The 14,302-nt window shown below is 40.9% G+C and overlaps 1 protein-coding gene across 2 annotated transcripts; it reads right to left on the bottom strand.

The window, feature by feature from the left end:
* Nucleotides 1-439: 439 nt before the first annotated feature.
* On the bottom strand, nt 440-4,565 carry LOC134636186 (uncharacterized protein C18orf19 homolog A-like). Of its 2 annotated transcripts, none has more exons than XM_063486054.1 (4): nt 4,413-4,565; nt 2,879-3,351; nt 2,352-2,463; nt 440-1,630 (listed from the first exon to the last, which is right to left on the bottom strand). In XM_063486054.1, exons 2-4 carry the CDS (start codon nt 3,298-3,300, stop codon nt 1,316-1,318), a joined length of 849 nt encoding a protein of 282 aa, XP_063342124.1. In that variant the 5' UTR covers nt 3,301-3,351; nt 4,413-4,565; the 3' UTR covers nt 440-1,315. The 2 variants fall into 2 exon arrangements, with proteins under 2 accessions (XP_063342124.1, XP_063342125.1); XM_063486055.1 differs by lacking the exon at nt 4,413-4,565 and adding an exon at nt 3,806-4,059.
* Between the last annotated feature and the right edge of the window lie 9,737 nt (nt 4,566-14,302).

Below are 14,302 nucleotides of genomic sequence, written 5' to 3'. Positions count from 1 at the left end.
CTACACAACATGCCTCATTCACACAAGCACTTCTACCTATCACGGGACATTTTATGTTTAATCTCTTCTGCAATCTCTATAAAACCTGAAAAGTCAGATGACACCTCACGTGATTATCAAAATACAACAAAAGAAGGGAAAAAAAAATCTAACACTGATTAACATTTGCTCAGAAGGATAATAGTCGGGAAACCTGAGTGTGAGTAAGACATGGAGTCAGTTTAGGTACAGAGACTTCCCATCATCTTACCTCTAATCCATTAATGGAACATGCCGGAACTGGAAATCACTGCAGAAGCAACTATTTATGTCCACATCCACGCTCTGGTTATATACAAAGACTAATTAACACTAATTAACCTGTGTTTAGACTGTGAGGGAAAGCACTGAGAGAACACACTGTCACATTACATAAAACACAAACTCCATACTTCAAGTTTCAAACATCATTTGGTTAGCACTTGACTTTTATTCAGTTGTTGTTTACAGCGGACATCTGTGTGAATTCCTGACAAAACCGATTTGTCTTTGTGCAAAAGTCATGAAGACCCTCTTGCAGTTCATGTGTGACACTGTGTGTGCAGCTCATACATGCTTTATGCACTGCACATTTACTCACTACTGCCCTAACAGTGACACGGACACTGAAACGCTGTCACACATTAGCTTTGGCTATCAAATGAAAATACATTAGAAAACTTTCCTTTATCTCTCATTACATTAGAAAAGACAGCAGGTGACACTCTGAGCCTTGAGAAAGGCTTTAATGGACTAGTACACACAGATAACCATGAGCTTCAAGTTTTATTCCCTAACAGCTACAATGATTAGCACTGCTCTCTCCAGGTGCTGTTATTACACGGACACATTGTTCCTATCTCTGAAGCCCAGACCTCCCCTCACTCCCCCACCCCTTTCTGTATTGATGGGTGTGACAAGAGAAACAAGAACAGCGCTCCTCTTTAAACAGCCAACAGAGTGAGTGCAGATTACTTGAGTGTGTGCAAATCCAGTCTGAGATGACAGTGTCAGAAGGTAGCATTGCCAGCAGTCCACTAAGCTGCTGTCTAGTCTACACTTTCAGTGCAGGAAGGCAGAGTTCAGACAGAAAGGGACTCGACTGGACACTTAAACAGAAAACATGACTGAGAGGTGTGAGGAGGGTTTCAGGACAGGGATAGTGCAGCATCTCTCTCCTCCTTCCAAACAGGCTCAGAGGTACCATCTGCCATTTGATTCCCACATTACTCAGTACATCATGTTGAGATCACAACATGACCATATTTTCAGAGACACCACCTGTAGACATGATTCTCTAATCGTTTTTCTTTCGAAAGAAGGCTTTTCCCTCAGAGACTCTGTCTTTGGTCTCCTGCAGTTTCTCAGAGAACTTGTCTTTCGTTTCTTCCATTTTCTCATTGAAGCGTTCTTTTGTCTCCTCAATTTTCTCTGAAAATCTCTCCTTTGTCTCCTCCATCTTTTCTGTCAGTTTCTCCTTCGTCTCCTCCATTTTGTCCTGGAAGTACTCTTTAACTGGTGGCGGTGTGGATAAGTAGCCGTGCTTGCGGAGATACTGAATGGACAGTGACGTGCCGCCCAGAGTCACCGTGTATCTAGCAGGTGTTGCGATCTGTAGGAGAGGAAAAAAAACAAAAAAAACATCAGTGAGTTTAAATACACCGTATGTGCTTTTCATATGTACACTGAGACAGAACAGCTCCAAACAAAGGATCCAGGTTCAGTGGTTGTAACTGGTGTGGGAGTGGGATAATAACATGCTTGTTTAAAACCTTTGTTCCCAGTACCATTACTGGGCAAATTAGCGCCATGATTCGCCCTGTTCCCAGAGCTAACTGGGAACAGAGTTTGACCTAGTTTCTTGCTAGGTCAAACTAGCTCACATAAAGAAACTAGTCTGACCCTGTAAATAAGTAATGAACACAAGTGGAGAGCTACATGAGTTAAATGCGATCATAACAGTTGCCCGATTACTTGAGCTCTGTTCTGAATGTTTAACGGCTACAAGTTGTAAAAGGTGGCATGCCAAGGGTATGCAATTCTGAATAGATGGGTTTTAACATGCGATTTAAAAGTGGAGAGAGTGTTTGTAGTTCAGAGATCTGGTGGAAATGCATTCCAAAGTCTTGGGGCAGAAGAACTAAAGGCTCTGAGTTAGGTGAGCAAGTGGAACAAACATAAGGGAGGCTGAAGAAGAGCGGAGTGTACGAGGGGGTTAGTACGTATGGAGAAGATCAGATAAATAAGGGGGAGCAAGGTTATAAAGTGCTTTGAAAGTAAGAAGCAGGTATGCCGCAGTGAGTCAATTTAAAAGTAGTCTGGAATTAATTTACCTTGTACATGGCATATGCAGTCAGCGCATACCCACTCGATGAGTCTCTTAAAAGGCCAACTAGTGACTCTGGTAGACCAATCATCTCCAGGAATGGCACTACATTCACACCTCTGAGGAAGCAAAAAAAACCCCATATATTCATATCAATGTTTTTTGTTTATTACACAACTTAACGCTGACCTATGAAACATTCGATCATTAAAACAGTGGCTCCACATAACAGAAAACTCAACAATGTACCAGTGTGGAACTTTATCTTTAGGCACTTTGTTACTGCTCTGCCTGTGACAGGTGCAACTAACAGAGAGTTTAGAGCAGTCTGAGGCCTGAGCTTTGAGCTCACAGGATTTCTCACAATGCACTGACCTCATTATTTAAAACTCAAAGCACCCCCCACTGCAACAGTAGCTGAGTCAATAACAAAAGCATAATAATCTCTTGACGATATGGCACATCAGAATTAGATTTAACATTTAGTCCTTCATAAACATCAAAATAAAGTCATTTAAGCAGAGCACCACTCACTTCATAGCAGCGTAATAGAAGGTTCCAAACCAAACAGAGGAAGTCACCAGATGCACAGGGATCATCACCTTCCCGTACTGTTTAAAGGTCTTTTTGAACCTCTGGAACAGGCCGATGGACTTGTCCTGAAGAGGGTCCACCTCTGCAGTATCAGGAGCTGCTTTTTCTCCCTGGTTGTCCTGTGTCTGAGGCGTCGTGGTGTCAGACTGTGGCTCCTCCTGTGCCGGCTGGTGTTTTGGTTGGTGCGCTGCTGTGCTGACGGCCGAAGTGGAGAGCCAACGCTGGCCCACAGGTGGCGACTGACGGAGGGCGCGCCAACAAAATGCTACTGGGGTCTCGGGGACGGCGATGCCCAGCAGCAGTGGGCGCACCGCCGCCACCCGTCGGAGTGTCCCATGAGTAAGGATGCGCTGCATGATCATCCTCCTCGTCTCTTCGCCCTCCTCCTTTCAGCTGTGATGTTCAACCACAGACTGCAGGATCAGACAGAGAAAGGCACTTTAAATTGTAATCTAATTAACCTAATAATCATTTAATCTATGAAATGCTCATCCACAGTCGTTGCCAATTTAAGCTGCTTATTTGGGTTCATCAAGGACTCAAAACCTAAAGATTCAACAAGAAGAAGAGAAACAAAAACCAAAACCCAACACCCTTCTTTCCAAACACATGCCTAAAAATACTCCTTCAGCGAAAGACTGATAAATTATCAAAGTATTTACTTGTAAAGTGACTCATTTCAGCTCCATTTTCAGTCTGAAATGCACTGAAACGTGCTGGGCACTCTGGGTTATCTATGCTGTGTACTAAACAGCCCTGATCTAAGTCCCTTCATGCACTAGCTGTAATGTTATCTTCCCCCAAGGATGCCACACATTAAAGGTCCCGAACAAACCCTGCTTAATGACCGCAGAACCATAAACTCACCACCTAAAGCGAAACTGGTGAGTGAGAGCTTCATGCAGGGAGTTCTTCCTAAACACAGAAACTGAGCTAAGTGACTGCTGTATGACAGCACATTTTAGCTGAGCTACCTACAGTTAGCCAAACCCAAGCTATGTGAAAGTACTGCAATTAGACGGGAAGTCACAACAACGGTCCTCAAAATAAAAGCACCCAAATAGACCGTACGACGGCGGACATTCCTCGTGACTTATTTTACAAGCTGCACCCGGAAATGTTGAGTCACAGTAATGGAAGATTTTCACAGGGGTCTATTTTAGGGTGGTTGACATTGGACAGTCATGTCCTGAGGACAAACAGGGGGCAGCTTTTAGTTCCCATATAACTACGTGGGTCTTTAGCGGGTGGCGAAGCAAAGAGGCTTGACTCATTAAAGCAGACAGCTAGTCTAGCTTAGATACTGACCGACAGCCGTGTGCTAAAGCCAAACTCTGAACAGCTGCCAACTTCGGCTTCTGACGGTTAACGTTAGCCTGTTAGCTAGTTGCTCTGCTAACTCACGCAAGCAATAACTAACCAGTAAGTGAATGAACAATACTAAAGGAGTGGACAGAAAACTGACTGCACTTACTGGAATTTAGGTGTTGCACTCCTCAAACCGGAGGGCCATGCGAGCTATGTGTCGTTCAAGAACCACATTTATCGTTTCAGCAGCTCTGACTGCGTGGTGGAGAGCAGCGTGTAACCCTAAGTACGCAAAGACCGACGGGAAATGAAGTTCTCCCGCCTCCGACTGCGACAGTCCAAAAATATGCTAAAAATACATTCCCCAGCGTTGATAGCGGTGGATTTGTTTTCTTGATCATGAAGTTGGCCAGTGGTTTGTTTTTTCCTCACTGTAAACAACGTATGGCCTTCAAACACGGACACGTTGGGCTTTGTTAATCCATTAATGTCAAACAAGAAGTTCTTGTTTACGTCTGCTTGTTTAATTAAATTATAGGCTTAACCCAGAACAAACAAAGACTTCATGTAGTCTGCAGTTATTAGCCTGATTGCCATATATGAAACACATTAATATTATAAGTTATTTTACTAGTTATTTTGTATTTTGTCAACGTTGCTGTTGTAATTAAATCTGCTATATAAACATATAAACGAAAAACATTAATATGACTAATCTCGGTAGATTTTCAACTTATGAAACCCCCCCCCCAAAAACACAAAGACCCCGCCTAAACGCAAACAAGCCTTTCTTGGCGTAAAAATGTTTTATTACATATTAACATGAAGAAACGTGACCCTTAGCACATCGGCGTTCTGTAATACACGACTGTCACCAACAGAGGGCGGGCGGCTCACATGAAAGGAGCCAGTGTGTTTGTAATGCACAGCCAAAAGTAGCAGTATACAGAGAGTACATGATAATTAGATATTTTTTGTATATTTTGTTGTTTCTAATAAATGTAATTATGCTTTGGGTCACTTGGCTTGGCTTTAGTTATTTCCCGTTTAGTTATTTCCCGTATTTACTTGTGGTCAATAATTAGCTGACTATATCTGCTTATTAGGATTCAGTCTCCTTATTGTGGATACTCAGCAGAATGCAGATGCCCACTGATAAAGGGATGAAGAAGGGTCTCCCTGCAAATCTGCAGGATGAATCTGTGATTGAGGCATAAGCACACCTGGAACTGAGCTAATCCAGTTTGAGGACAAATCACATTAATTCAGTGTTTGATATGTGACGAACAGCTCAGAGCAGAGGAATCAGTCATACATACCATGACTGCTGGGATACCATGGTTCCTGAACTCCATGTTCTCTTATGTAAATATAGTATTTTAAATATGCTGTAATAAATCCTTTTATGTCAGTCATTGGAAATATTGATACATGTTTGTGAAATAGCAGAAATAGCAGAAGTCAGTTCTCATTCACAAAGCTCTAAAAACTGAGATGATTTTTTTGCCTAAAGCTCTAAAGCTTTAGGTCTGCAATTTAAATCAAACACACAGTGACATTTGGCAATTTCCAACACTTCTAATTGGTTGATAAAAGCACACTAAAACACTTCAAATCCTCACTGATCAACAGTTTTAGTCTTATATATTTACAGTGCAATTCCGCAATACCTATTTGGTATATCGTCAATAATAATGTCACTCATAAGCAATACAAAACTCTTGCTATTATATTCTTTTCCCCAATATTCAATGTAATGCATTGAGCCTTTCTTTTCATGAATGGTCTACTACAGCAGTCAGCTAAGAGCTCTAAGGTAGCCATCAGCACAGCATTGTCAAAGCTAGACAGCATAAAGACTGTTCTGATGCCTCGCCATTTCTGCAGATGCTGCACTCAGAATCTGGTAAGAACAGCATGAATCCATGGATGCAAAAATACCTTGTGGTAACATTGCAGGATGCAAGAGCAGGGTGCAGCGTTGTGGGGGAGTGCTTTCTTGGATCTCTTAATGCCGATTTATCATGGTTTAAATTCCACATGTTGTCTGGATGTTGCATATTGTAGATTACATTTTTGCCATCTTCGAATGCATCCAGCGTGATAATCAATCTTATTACACAACAAGACTTTTCTTAAATTGGTTTTATGAATATGACAGTGGGCAGCCTAGCTGGGCAACTTAGCTAGGGGCAAAGCAGCAACCTCTGGAGATGAAATAAATGAAGCCAAAGCAAAAGGGCCCCCAAAAAGTGTAATTCCTCCAAAGGCTTCTTGAGGCTGGTTGTGAAAGTGTGCCAGTGCCCATCATAGTGACTCCTATGATAAAATGATAATTTTTAAAAATTTTAAAAAGCACATACTAAATTCAGTTCAATTCAGTTTAATTTGTATACACCCCAAGACACCTTATATTGTAAGGTAAAGACCCTTCAATGTTAGAAAAACCCCAGCAATCAGACGATCCCCTCTGAGCAGCCCCTGGCAATGCAGGGAAGGAAAAACTCCCTTCTAACAGGAAAAAACCTCCAGCAGAACCAGGCTCAGGGAGGTAGAGCCATCTGCTGTAACCAGTTAGGGGTGAAGGGAAACAGAGGAGAGAAAAAAAGAGAGCGCTGAGAGACAGAATGAAGCAATTATGATAATGTGGCTTGCTGTAAAGTACAGTCTGTTCATGAAGTTTGTGCTTCAGTTTTGGTGAGTGGATTTCTTGTTTATTTGTCTTCTACTTAGCATGAATTAGCAGGTATCTGTGTCTTTGCATTGTACCCTTACGGTCTAGTGTTGTTGCTTAGCATTCTCTGGTGTAAATATGGTCACTTCTCACTCCAGAAAAAGAAGATGGTGACAGCCAGAAAGATAAAGTCCACAAAAGCAACGGCTACTGTCACAGTTGTTAGATCTTTAATGTATATTCTATACTTAGAGTTTGGACAATTACACAGTATTTGCACATTAAACAGTATTTTTTTTATATATATGTGTAATGTGTATACTAATAGTTAAATATCAGTAAAAACGGCCCGTGCAACAGTCAGAAAGCATCGGTTTGGGTTCCAGTGCAAAGAGCTTTTTTTGAATAGGAGTACACAGGTGAGTGACCCAAGTGAGATAAAATGCATGCAAATGTGTCAGCAGCGCATGATATCTCACCTGTTACCAGTACTTTGCATAATGCCAAGCTTTCTGATGCACTCAGTCACTAAAAAGCTAATGTATTCAAAACAGTGATGATGAAATAAGACTTTCCCGGAGCAATGAAGCCTCCCAGTCCGAGGATACGTTCTGACAACACGGTGTTTACTGGTGATAACTAATAGGAAAAATAATGTTAATGTTAGTTTTACATCTATTGGTTTCAAGTTTCTCACTATGCCTCCTTCCAGGTTTCCTGCTTTAGATGGTCTCTCCTCAGACAGCTCCAGCGTGTCCTGGTTAAATGGAGATAATGGAAACTCTTCTGTGTTCTCATACATGTGACAATGCTTACAATGCTGTGATTACAGCCATTCCCCAACTCTCTGTGAATGGTACTCATGGCCATTGATCAGTGGGTTTTGGTCAGTGGTTGTTGATCAATGGTCATGAGAATTTGCATAATTAAGATTAAGGAACTGACCTCCCAGCCCATTGTTCCTTCAGTGGGCTGGTTTCAGTCATTATGCAAATGTACTGTTTATAAGATTGGGGAAACCTGCAGTCAGCTGAGACTGAAGAAGTCACTTGGATGAGTGACAAAACGTTCTCCCACAAAATGCTACGTCCAGATGAACAGAATCAACTTTTGGAGACATACATGTGAACATTTAGTGAAGAGATTTTAGAGATGTTGGGGCTGCTTTCACTGGCTTCATTTCACTTGCTGTCTTTGATTATGTAAACACTGCAATATGAGCAAGTTGAGGCCATGTAGATGCCATTTACTTATGACTTAGTGTAATTTTCAGGGCTGGTCTTCACACTTGTTGTCATATCTGCGCTGGCTTTGTTGCATTGCTAATGGTCCTGAAACATTTCACAGTTCTCTTGTGAAAAGCTGATGGCAAGGGAAGCAGTTAGGTTTAATTAATGTGCATATTCGTCATCTAATTTTGAATCTTTTGGCACAGGGCACCATGTTATGTGCATCTGTTCCACTGGAACTTGTTAGGCGACACTCTTAGATGAGGCCGATGTCTTCTGTGACTTCTGTCGTGTCCTTTTGAGAAACTTTTACTTTCCCAACTTTTCTTCTCTTCATCTGTAAAGCGGCAGGTCAAAGCAGGAAAGGGATCTGTATTTATGGATTCAGACTGTCTGGACAAGCGTGCTCCGTGGCCTCTTGATGCCTTGAATCAACCATGCCCTTTGAAGCTTGAAAATGAGAGGACTAATTAATTGTCCAATATAAAACGTTAGGGTGCCCTCTACTTTCGTCATGCAAACAGTACGGTGTAAAAAGCGTCCAGCATTTTAAAATATACCTCTAAATCTCTTATCATCCCGCTGTCATTGATGTTTAATTTCTATATTGACTATGACCTGTTGTTTGTTGCATCTTTCAACTGTATAACTGCAATGTCAACTTCTAGCCGTGTTAAGTATCATAGGGTGATATGAGAAACATACAGAATCAAAACCTTCACTAAAGTTTAAAAATTTCAGTTCAGCCCACTCTCTGTGCTTCTGGCAAACCAACCAGCACACTACACATGTAAAAGTCTCAGGTTTGGGTGAATTCTGTCAAAACCCAGGTTTGTCCTTGATCTCTGCAAAGGGAGAACAGAAAATAATGGAAAGTGCCAGACAACACAAACTTCAACGGGTATGACATCACCTGCTGGCTGTGGTTCAGTGCCTCGAAAAATGGCTGGCAAAATCCTTGCTACAGTCCTGGCATTCACATACACACAGAACCATCAACACCCATGCTAACAAAGGCCTAAATCTGAGAGTGTGTCAGCTGCCTGGAAAGGAATTTTTCATGTTCAATTCAATTTAATTCAATTTAATTTATGTAGCACCAAATCACAACAACAGATTGCCTTGAGGCATTTTATATTGTAAGGTAAGATCCCTGCGCTGGCAGGTCTCACTCAGTCGGTGAATGGCCCAACCCATGAATGCACGCAAACACTGGACCTCGTTTTATTTTATGGTTTATCCATTTGTAACTTGGAAATTTTTGATGCAGTGTTTTCAGACCACATTTCTTTTATTCAACCTGCTAAACCCTGCGCTCCTGCTCAGCGCTGTTGTGTTTTTAACCCTTCGACCGCTCGTCATTTCTCCCCCCTTTTTTTCTTTTTGGACTCGCAGCCCTTTCTGTCTTCCAGCACTGAGGAGTTTTCTCTATATCTTAATTCTTTGCGCCACACTTTTCTGAATTCTGTGGCCCTGATTAAAACCAGGCGATCAAAGCCCAGATCAGACTCTTGGTTAAGTGACCATACTCGTGCCATTAGATGAGAGTGCAGGAGAAACGAGTGAAAGTGGAAGAAGGACAAACGGTAAGTCTCTTTTGAGATACTAAGAGAGCTGGTGTTGTTGTTATCAAAGAGCTGTGAAAACTGCTGGAGCAAAAATATTTTTATGACATCACTGCTGCTAACTCTCACCAGCCCAGTGTCCTTTATAATAAAATTAACACTGATCTTAATTAACCTGTCCCTCTGGAAGCTTCCAGAGAACTCTGTGATAAGTTTCTTAATTTCTTCTTGGTCAAGGTTGTTAAGACTAGGGCTTGTATTTCTCTTTCCTGCATGATCTCTCCATTTTGGTCCCCCGTCCTGCTGTCTTTGATCACTTGGAGCCTATTTCCCTTTCCTCTCTTGAGAAACTGTTTACCAGTGTAAAACAATCTGGCTTCCCATGTGATGTTGTTCGTTCACGCCTTCTGAAGGAGGTTTTTACTACTGTTGGTCCCTCTATCCTTAATGTTATTAATGATAATTTGACCTTCAGTGGTGCCAAGCAATTTTAAACATGCCGTGGTACAACCCTTTTTGAAGAAACCTAGCCTTGACCGTTCTGCTTTGTCTAATACTAGTCCGGTCTCCAGGTTGCCTTTTTTGTCCAGAATTTTGGAAAAAATAGTTTACATCCAGCTGAGGCCTTCCTGGATGAATACAAAATTTTGGAAACGTTCCAGTCTGGTTTTAAAACACGCCCCAGCACTGAATCTACTATTTTAAGGGTTTTTAATGACATATTTTTAGCAATGGATTCTGGGAACCCTAACCCCCAAAGCTACTTTTGACACAGTGGACCATAACATTATCATCTCCACACTGGAGCAGTGGGTGGGCATCACTGGTTCAGCTCTGCAGCAGTTTAGGTCCTACTCTCTGAAAGGAGTTTCTGTGTCATAATGGATGATTTTACCTCTGCTTCTGCTGCCCTCCCTGTGGGGCACCTCAGGGTTCCATTCTTGGTCCTCTCTGTATTTGCTGCCACTTGGGGCTTTTTTTTTATTATTATTTTTATAGAAAGCATTATGTTCTGTTTCATTTATATGCTGATGACTGTCAGGTGTATTTCCCTTTAAATCATAGTGGTTCTGCTCAGCCTCTCCTTGATTGTCTCAATGAGATCAGGGGGTGGATGAGACTACATTTTCTCAATTTTAATAAAAATAAATAAATAAAATGAGGTCATGCTTTTTAAATCCAGTGCCTCCAGTTGCACCCCTGCCTTTGACCTTTCTTATTAGTCCCTGCATGAAAGATCCAGCATCACTAATTTAGCTGTGAAAATGGATCCCAGCTTCAAACTTGACTCACAGATCAATACTGTGGTTAAGTCCTACTTCTTTCAGGTAAGGAAGCTGTTAAAAATTAAGCCCATTCTATCTAGATGCCACCTAGAGACTCTGATCCATGCATTTATCACCTCTCGTCTGGATTATCATAATTCTCTGTTGAATGGAATTAGCTCTCATGTCTACAGCTGGTACAAAATGCTGCTGCACGATTTTAAACTGGTACAAGCAAACAAGAAGCCACATAACCCCAGTTTTGTTGTCCCTTCACTGGCTTCCCGTTAAGTTTCGAATCCATTTAAAAATTCTTTTATTTGTCTATTAAGTCTCCTAATGGTCTTGCCCCTTCTTATTTGTCTGAGCTGCTTCACCCTTACGTGCCGACACGTGCTCTTAGATCAGCTAACCAGATGCTTTTGACTGTCCTGAAGTCATTTTATAAATCCAGAGGCGATAGAGCCTTTGCAATTTTGGCTCCTAAAATGTGGAGTGAGCTGTCTCTGGAGGTCAGGCAGGCTCCATCCTTCGCTGTTTCTAAAACTCGTTTAAAAACAAACCTTTTCTCCTCGGCTTTTAACTCAGTGTGAGCTATGATATGTTCCATCATAATCCTAAAGCTGTGCTGAACAAAAGAATTTTTACATCTTTTGTTCTGAAAATTTTCCCGTAGTTTGTTCCTAAACTTAAAAGTTATGACAGCTCAAAAATGCTGGAAAAAATTTAAAAAATGTCTATTTGGAGGGCCTATAACCAGGAAAACAGTCATAATATGAGAACCAAATTTTGTACGGTTTCATTAAATATACCAATTTTATTGTCAGCAGATTCTTCATGGATGTGACAAATGACCACTGCCAGGGGACACTTACTGCAGGCAGAAACAGGATTTAATGCAAGTTTAGTTTTCTTAATTTATTCATCAAATTAATTTGCAAAGCTTAACATGGCAGCTCTGTGGAGTACCAGTGACTTATACCAGCAGCAAAAACAAACTGCAGTATTTGGGTAATTGGCAGCTCTGTATACTCTGCAGCTGATAAGCCACACTTTGCTCATAATACATCAGGGGTGTTTCCAAACTTTCCAAAGAGGTAATTAAGCCATCTAACCATTTATGTAACCATTTATAATTAAAATTATCACCATACGCATCCATAAAGCCTATATTTGCATTAAAACCATTTAACCATACAAATCCCCCAAAAGCCCTAAAAAACCCCAAGCAACTCCCCCACGCAACATCCTGCTTGGTCTCTACCAGAACTTTCAGCCTTCAGTGTTCAGACCCACGGCGACATGTTTGCCAACACAAGGATGTTCGGTGAGTGGGTGAATGAGCGCTACGTGACGCCTCCACTTGGCCACCAAGACCCTGAATTGAATAAGTGGAAGATGAAAGGAGGACCCATTCAATATACTGTATATGTTAAACTATCATCTTTTTCTTAAACCTAAAAAGTATTCTTGGTAAAAGTGAGACCCAAAGAAACTGATCAGTAACTAAAAATAGAGCAAACCAAAGTGTAAAACTCATATTTCAGAACATGACATGAACTGAAGTGTCCCGCCTGACAAACTTGTGCCTTCCTCTAAATACAGATATTTATCACTCTTTGAAATATGATTGTTTTCTGGACGCCAGCAAAGAAAACTCAACAGTTTTGAAAAAGTAACCCCAGTGAAGAGAAATGTATTTCCAAAGAAAATGTACATGTAATACACATTTATTTGAAAAGTCTGATAAGACCTTGGTACACAAAGATTTGTTCTGCTGGAGAAAACATTTTTCATTCCTCAACGAAACAGACAATGCTCCTCATCTGCTGTAAACCCCGGCTCACTGAATAGTCTGAAGAGTCTGAAATTGATGTGACTCATATGCTGTGGCCCTCAGTGCTCTCACATCAACCCAATGAATACCTGGAAGATAGTGTCCACTGTCATTGAAGCAGGAAATACACTAGAGGAATGGGATTTATCTCTCCCTTAGAGCTACAGAGGTCAGGTAACTACAGTGCACTGTTTAGAAAATACCTGTAATGTCTCATAGTAGAAACATTTCAGTATACCAAGATGTAAACTCATAATCATATTTATTAGCAAACTGGTACCTACTGCAGCACATTTACAGAAATAAAGCAAGCATCAGAATTTGTTTCAAAGTGGTGTTTTTGGCCACGGCTAACTGTGTTGGTCTGCTTTGGTGATGTAGTCTGGTGTTAAAGAGGGAGGATTATGGGAGCTTTTTGGCTGGCTGTGGTTGGAAACACACAGTGATGACCAAGATAAGAATAAACCAGAATAAACCGGCTTCAAACCAATACACTGGAAGGATTCTGCAAAAATACAGCAGTAATTTTATATTCATTTGTCACTATGTTCAAGTCTTGTCATGTTTCACACAATCATTCAATCAAAAGTTCATATTAAAGTATTGCTTTGCGCAGTTTTAATGTCAAGCTTGAAGGTTCATTTAGACCTGCAGGCAAAAAAGCACCGAAAGACAAATGTCAGACCTTGTTTTGTACCAAGAACAGTCATGTAGCAGTTAGTGGAACCATAAATGCACAGTGAGTTGCTTTTTGAGTATACTTAATAGAAAAAAAGACTATTGTTCTCATACACTGATTAGTGTGTAATTATACCACCAAGCAAAAGAAGAAAAAAGAACAAAAAATGCAAAGAAGACAATGCAACCAGCATCTGGATAAAATGTCATCCTCGTCCTTCTCACCTCAACCTCATCTCCTGAACTAACGTCAGGGCTCTAACACATGAAAACTTGCATAAACATGCTTATTTAGTTATATATCTAGTGGTGAAATTTTACACACTGTAACTTTAAAACCTGGTTGAATGTAGCTGAAATCAGGATAGCAGGAGATCAAGGGCATGCACAGAGAAAGCGGGAGTTACTGCACATCTGGAAAATAAAGGTAGAGCCATGTTTGGGCTGTCTTGACTTCCTGAGTCAGACAGATTACTTGTAGAATGATCTAATGGACACTGGCCCTGTCTATTTCAGATCCTGCACCTTTTATGTTTTCCAGCTAATTGCTAGAAAAAGAAGGAAACTGATTTGGTCATGTTTCTTGGATTTTAAAGAAAGAGAGAAGGCTTTATGTCATCACTTTTCTTCTGTTCTACTTTGCTCTATTTATCCTTTTCTACTTTTTTTTTCTTCTAACAAATTTGTAGCAACTGTTTCTAACAAGCACTGGTAAAATGGAAGCCTGTGTATCAAGGGAGTATTTGCTGAGCCACCAGTGGCACGGATGATGGCTGAAGGAAATTATAGAGCGATATACAATCTAAAA

Source organism: Pelmatolapia mariae, linkage group LG10_11 (genome assembly GCF_036321145.2).
Source record: "Pelmatolapia mariae isolate MD_Pm_ZW linkage group LG10_11, Pm_UMD_F_2, whole genome shotgun sequence".
In the NCBI taxonomy this organism is placed as follows: Eukaryota; Metazoa; Chordata; class Actinopteri; order Cichliformes; family Cichlidae; genus Pelmatolapia; species Pelmatolapia mariae.
The sequence above is the reverse complement of the archived record's forward strand: the minus strand, read 5'-3'. Positions and strand labels throughout refer to the sequence as shown.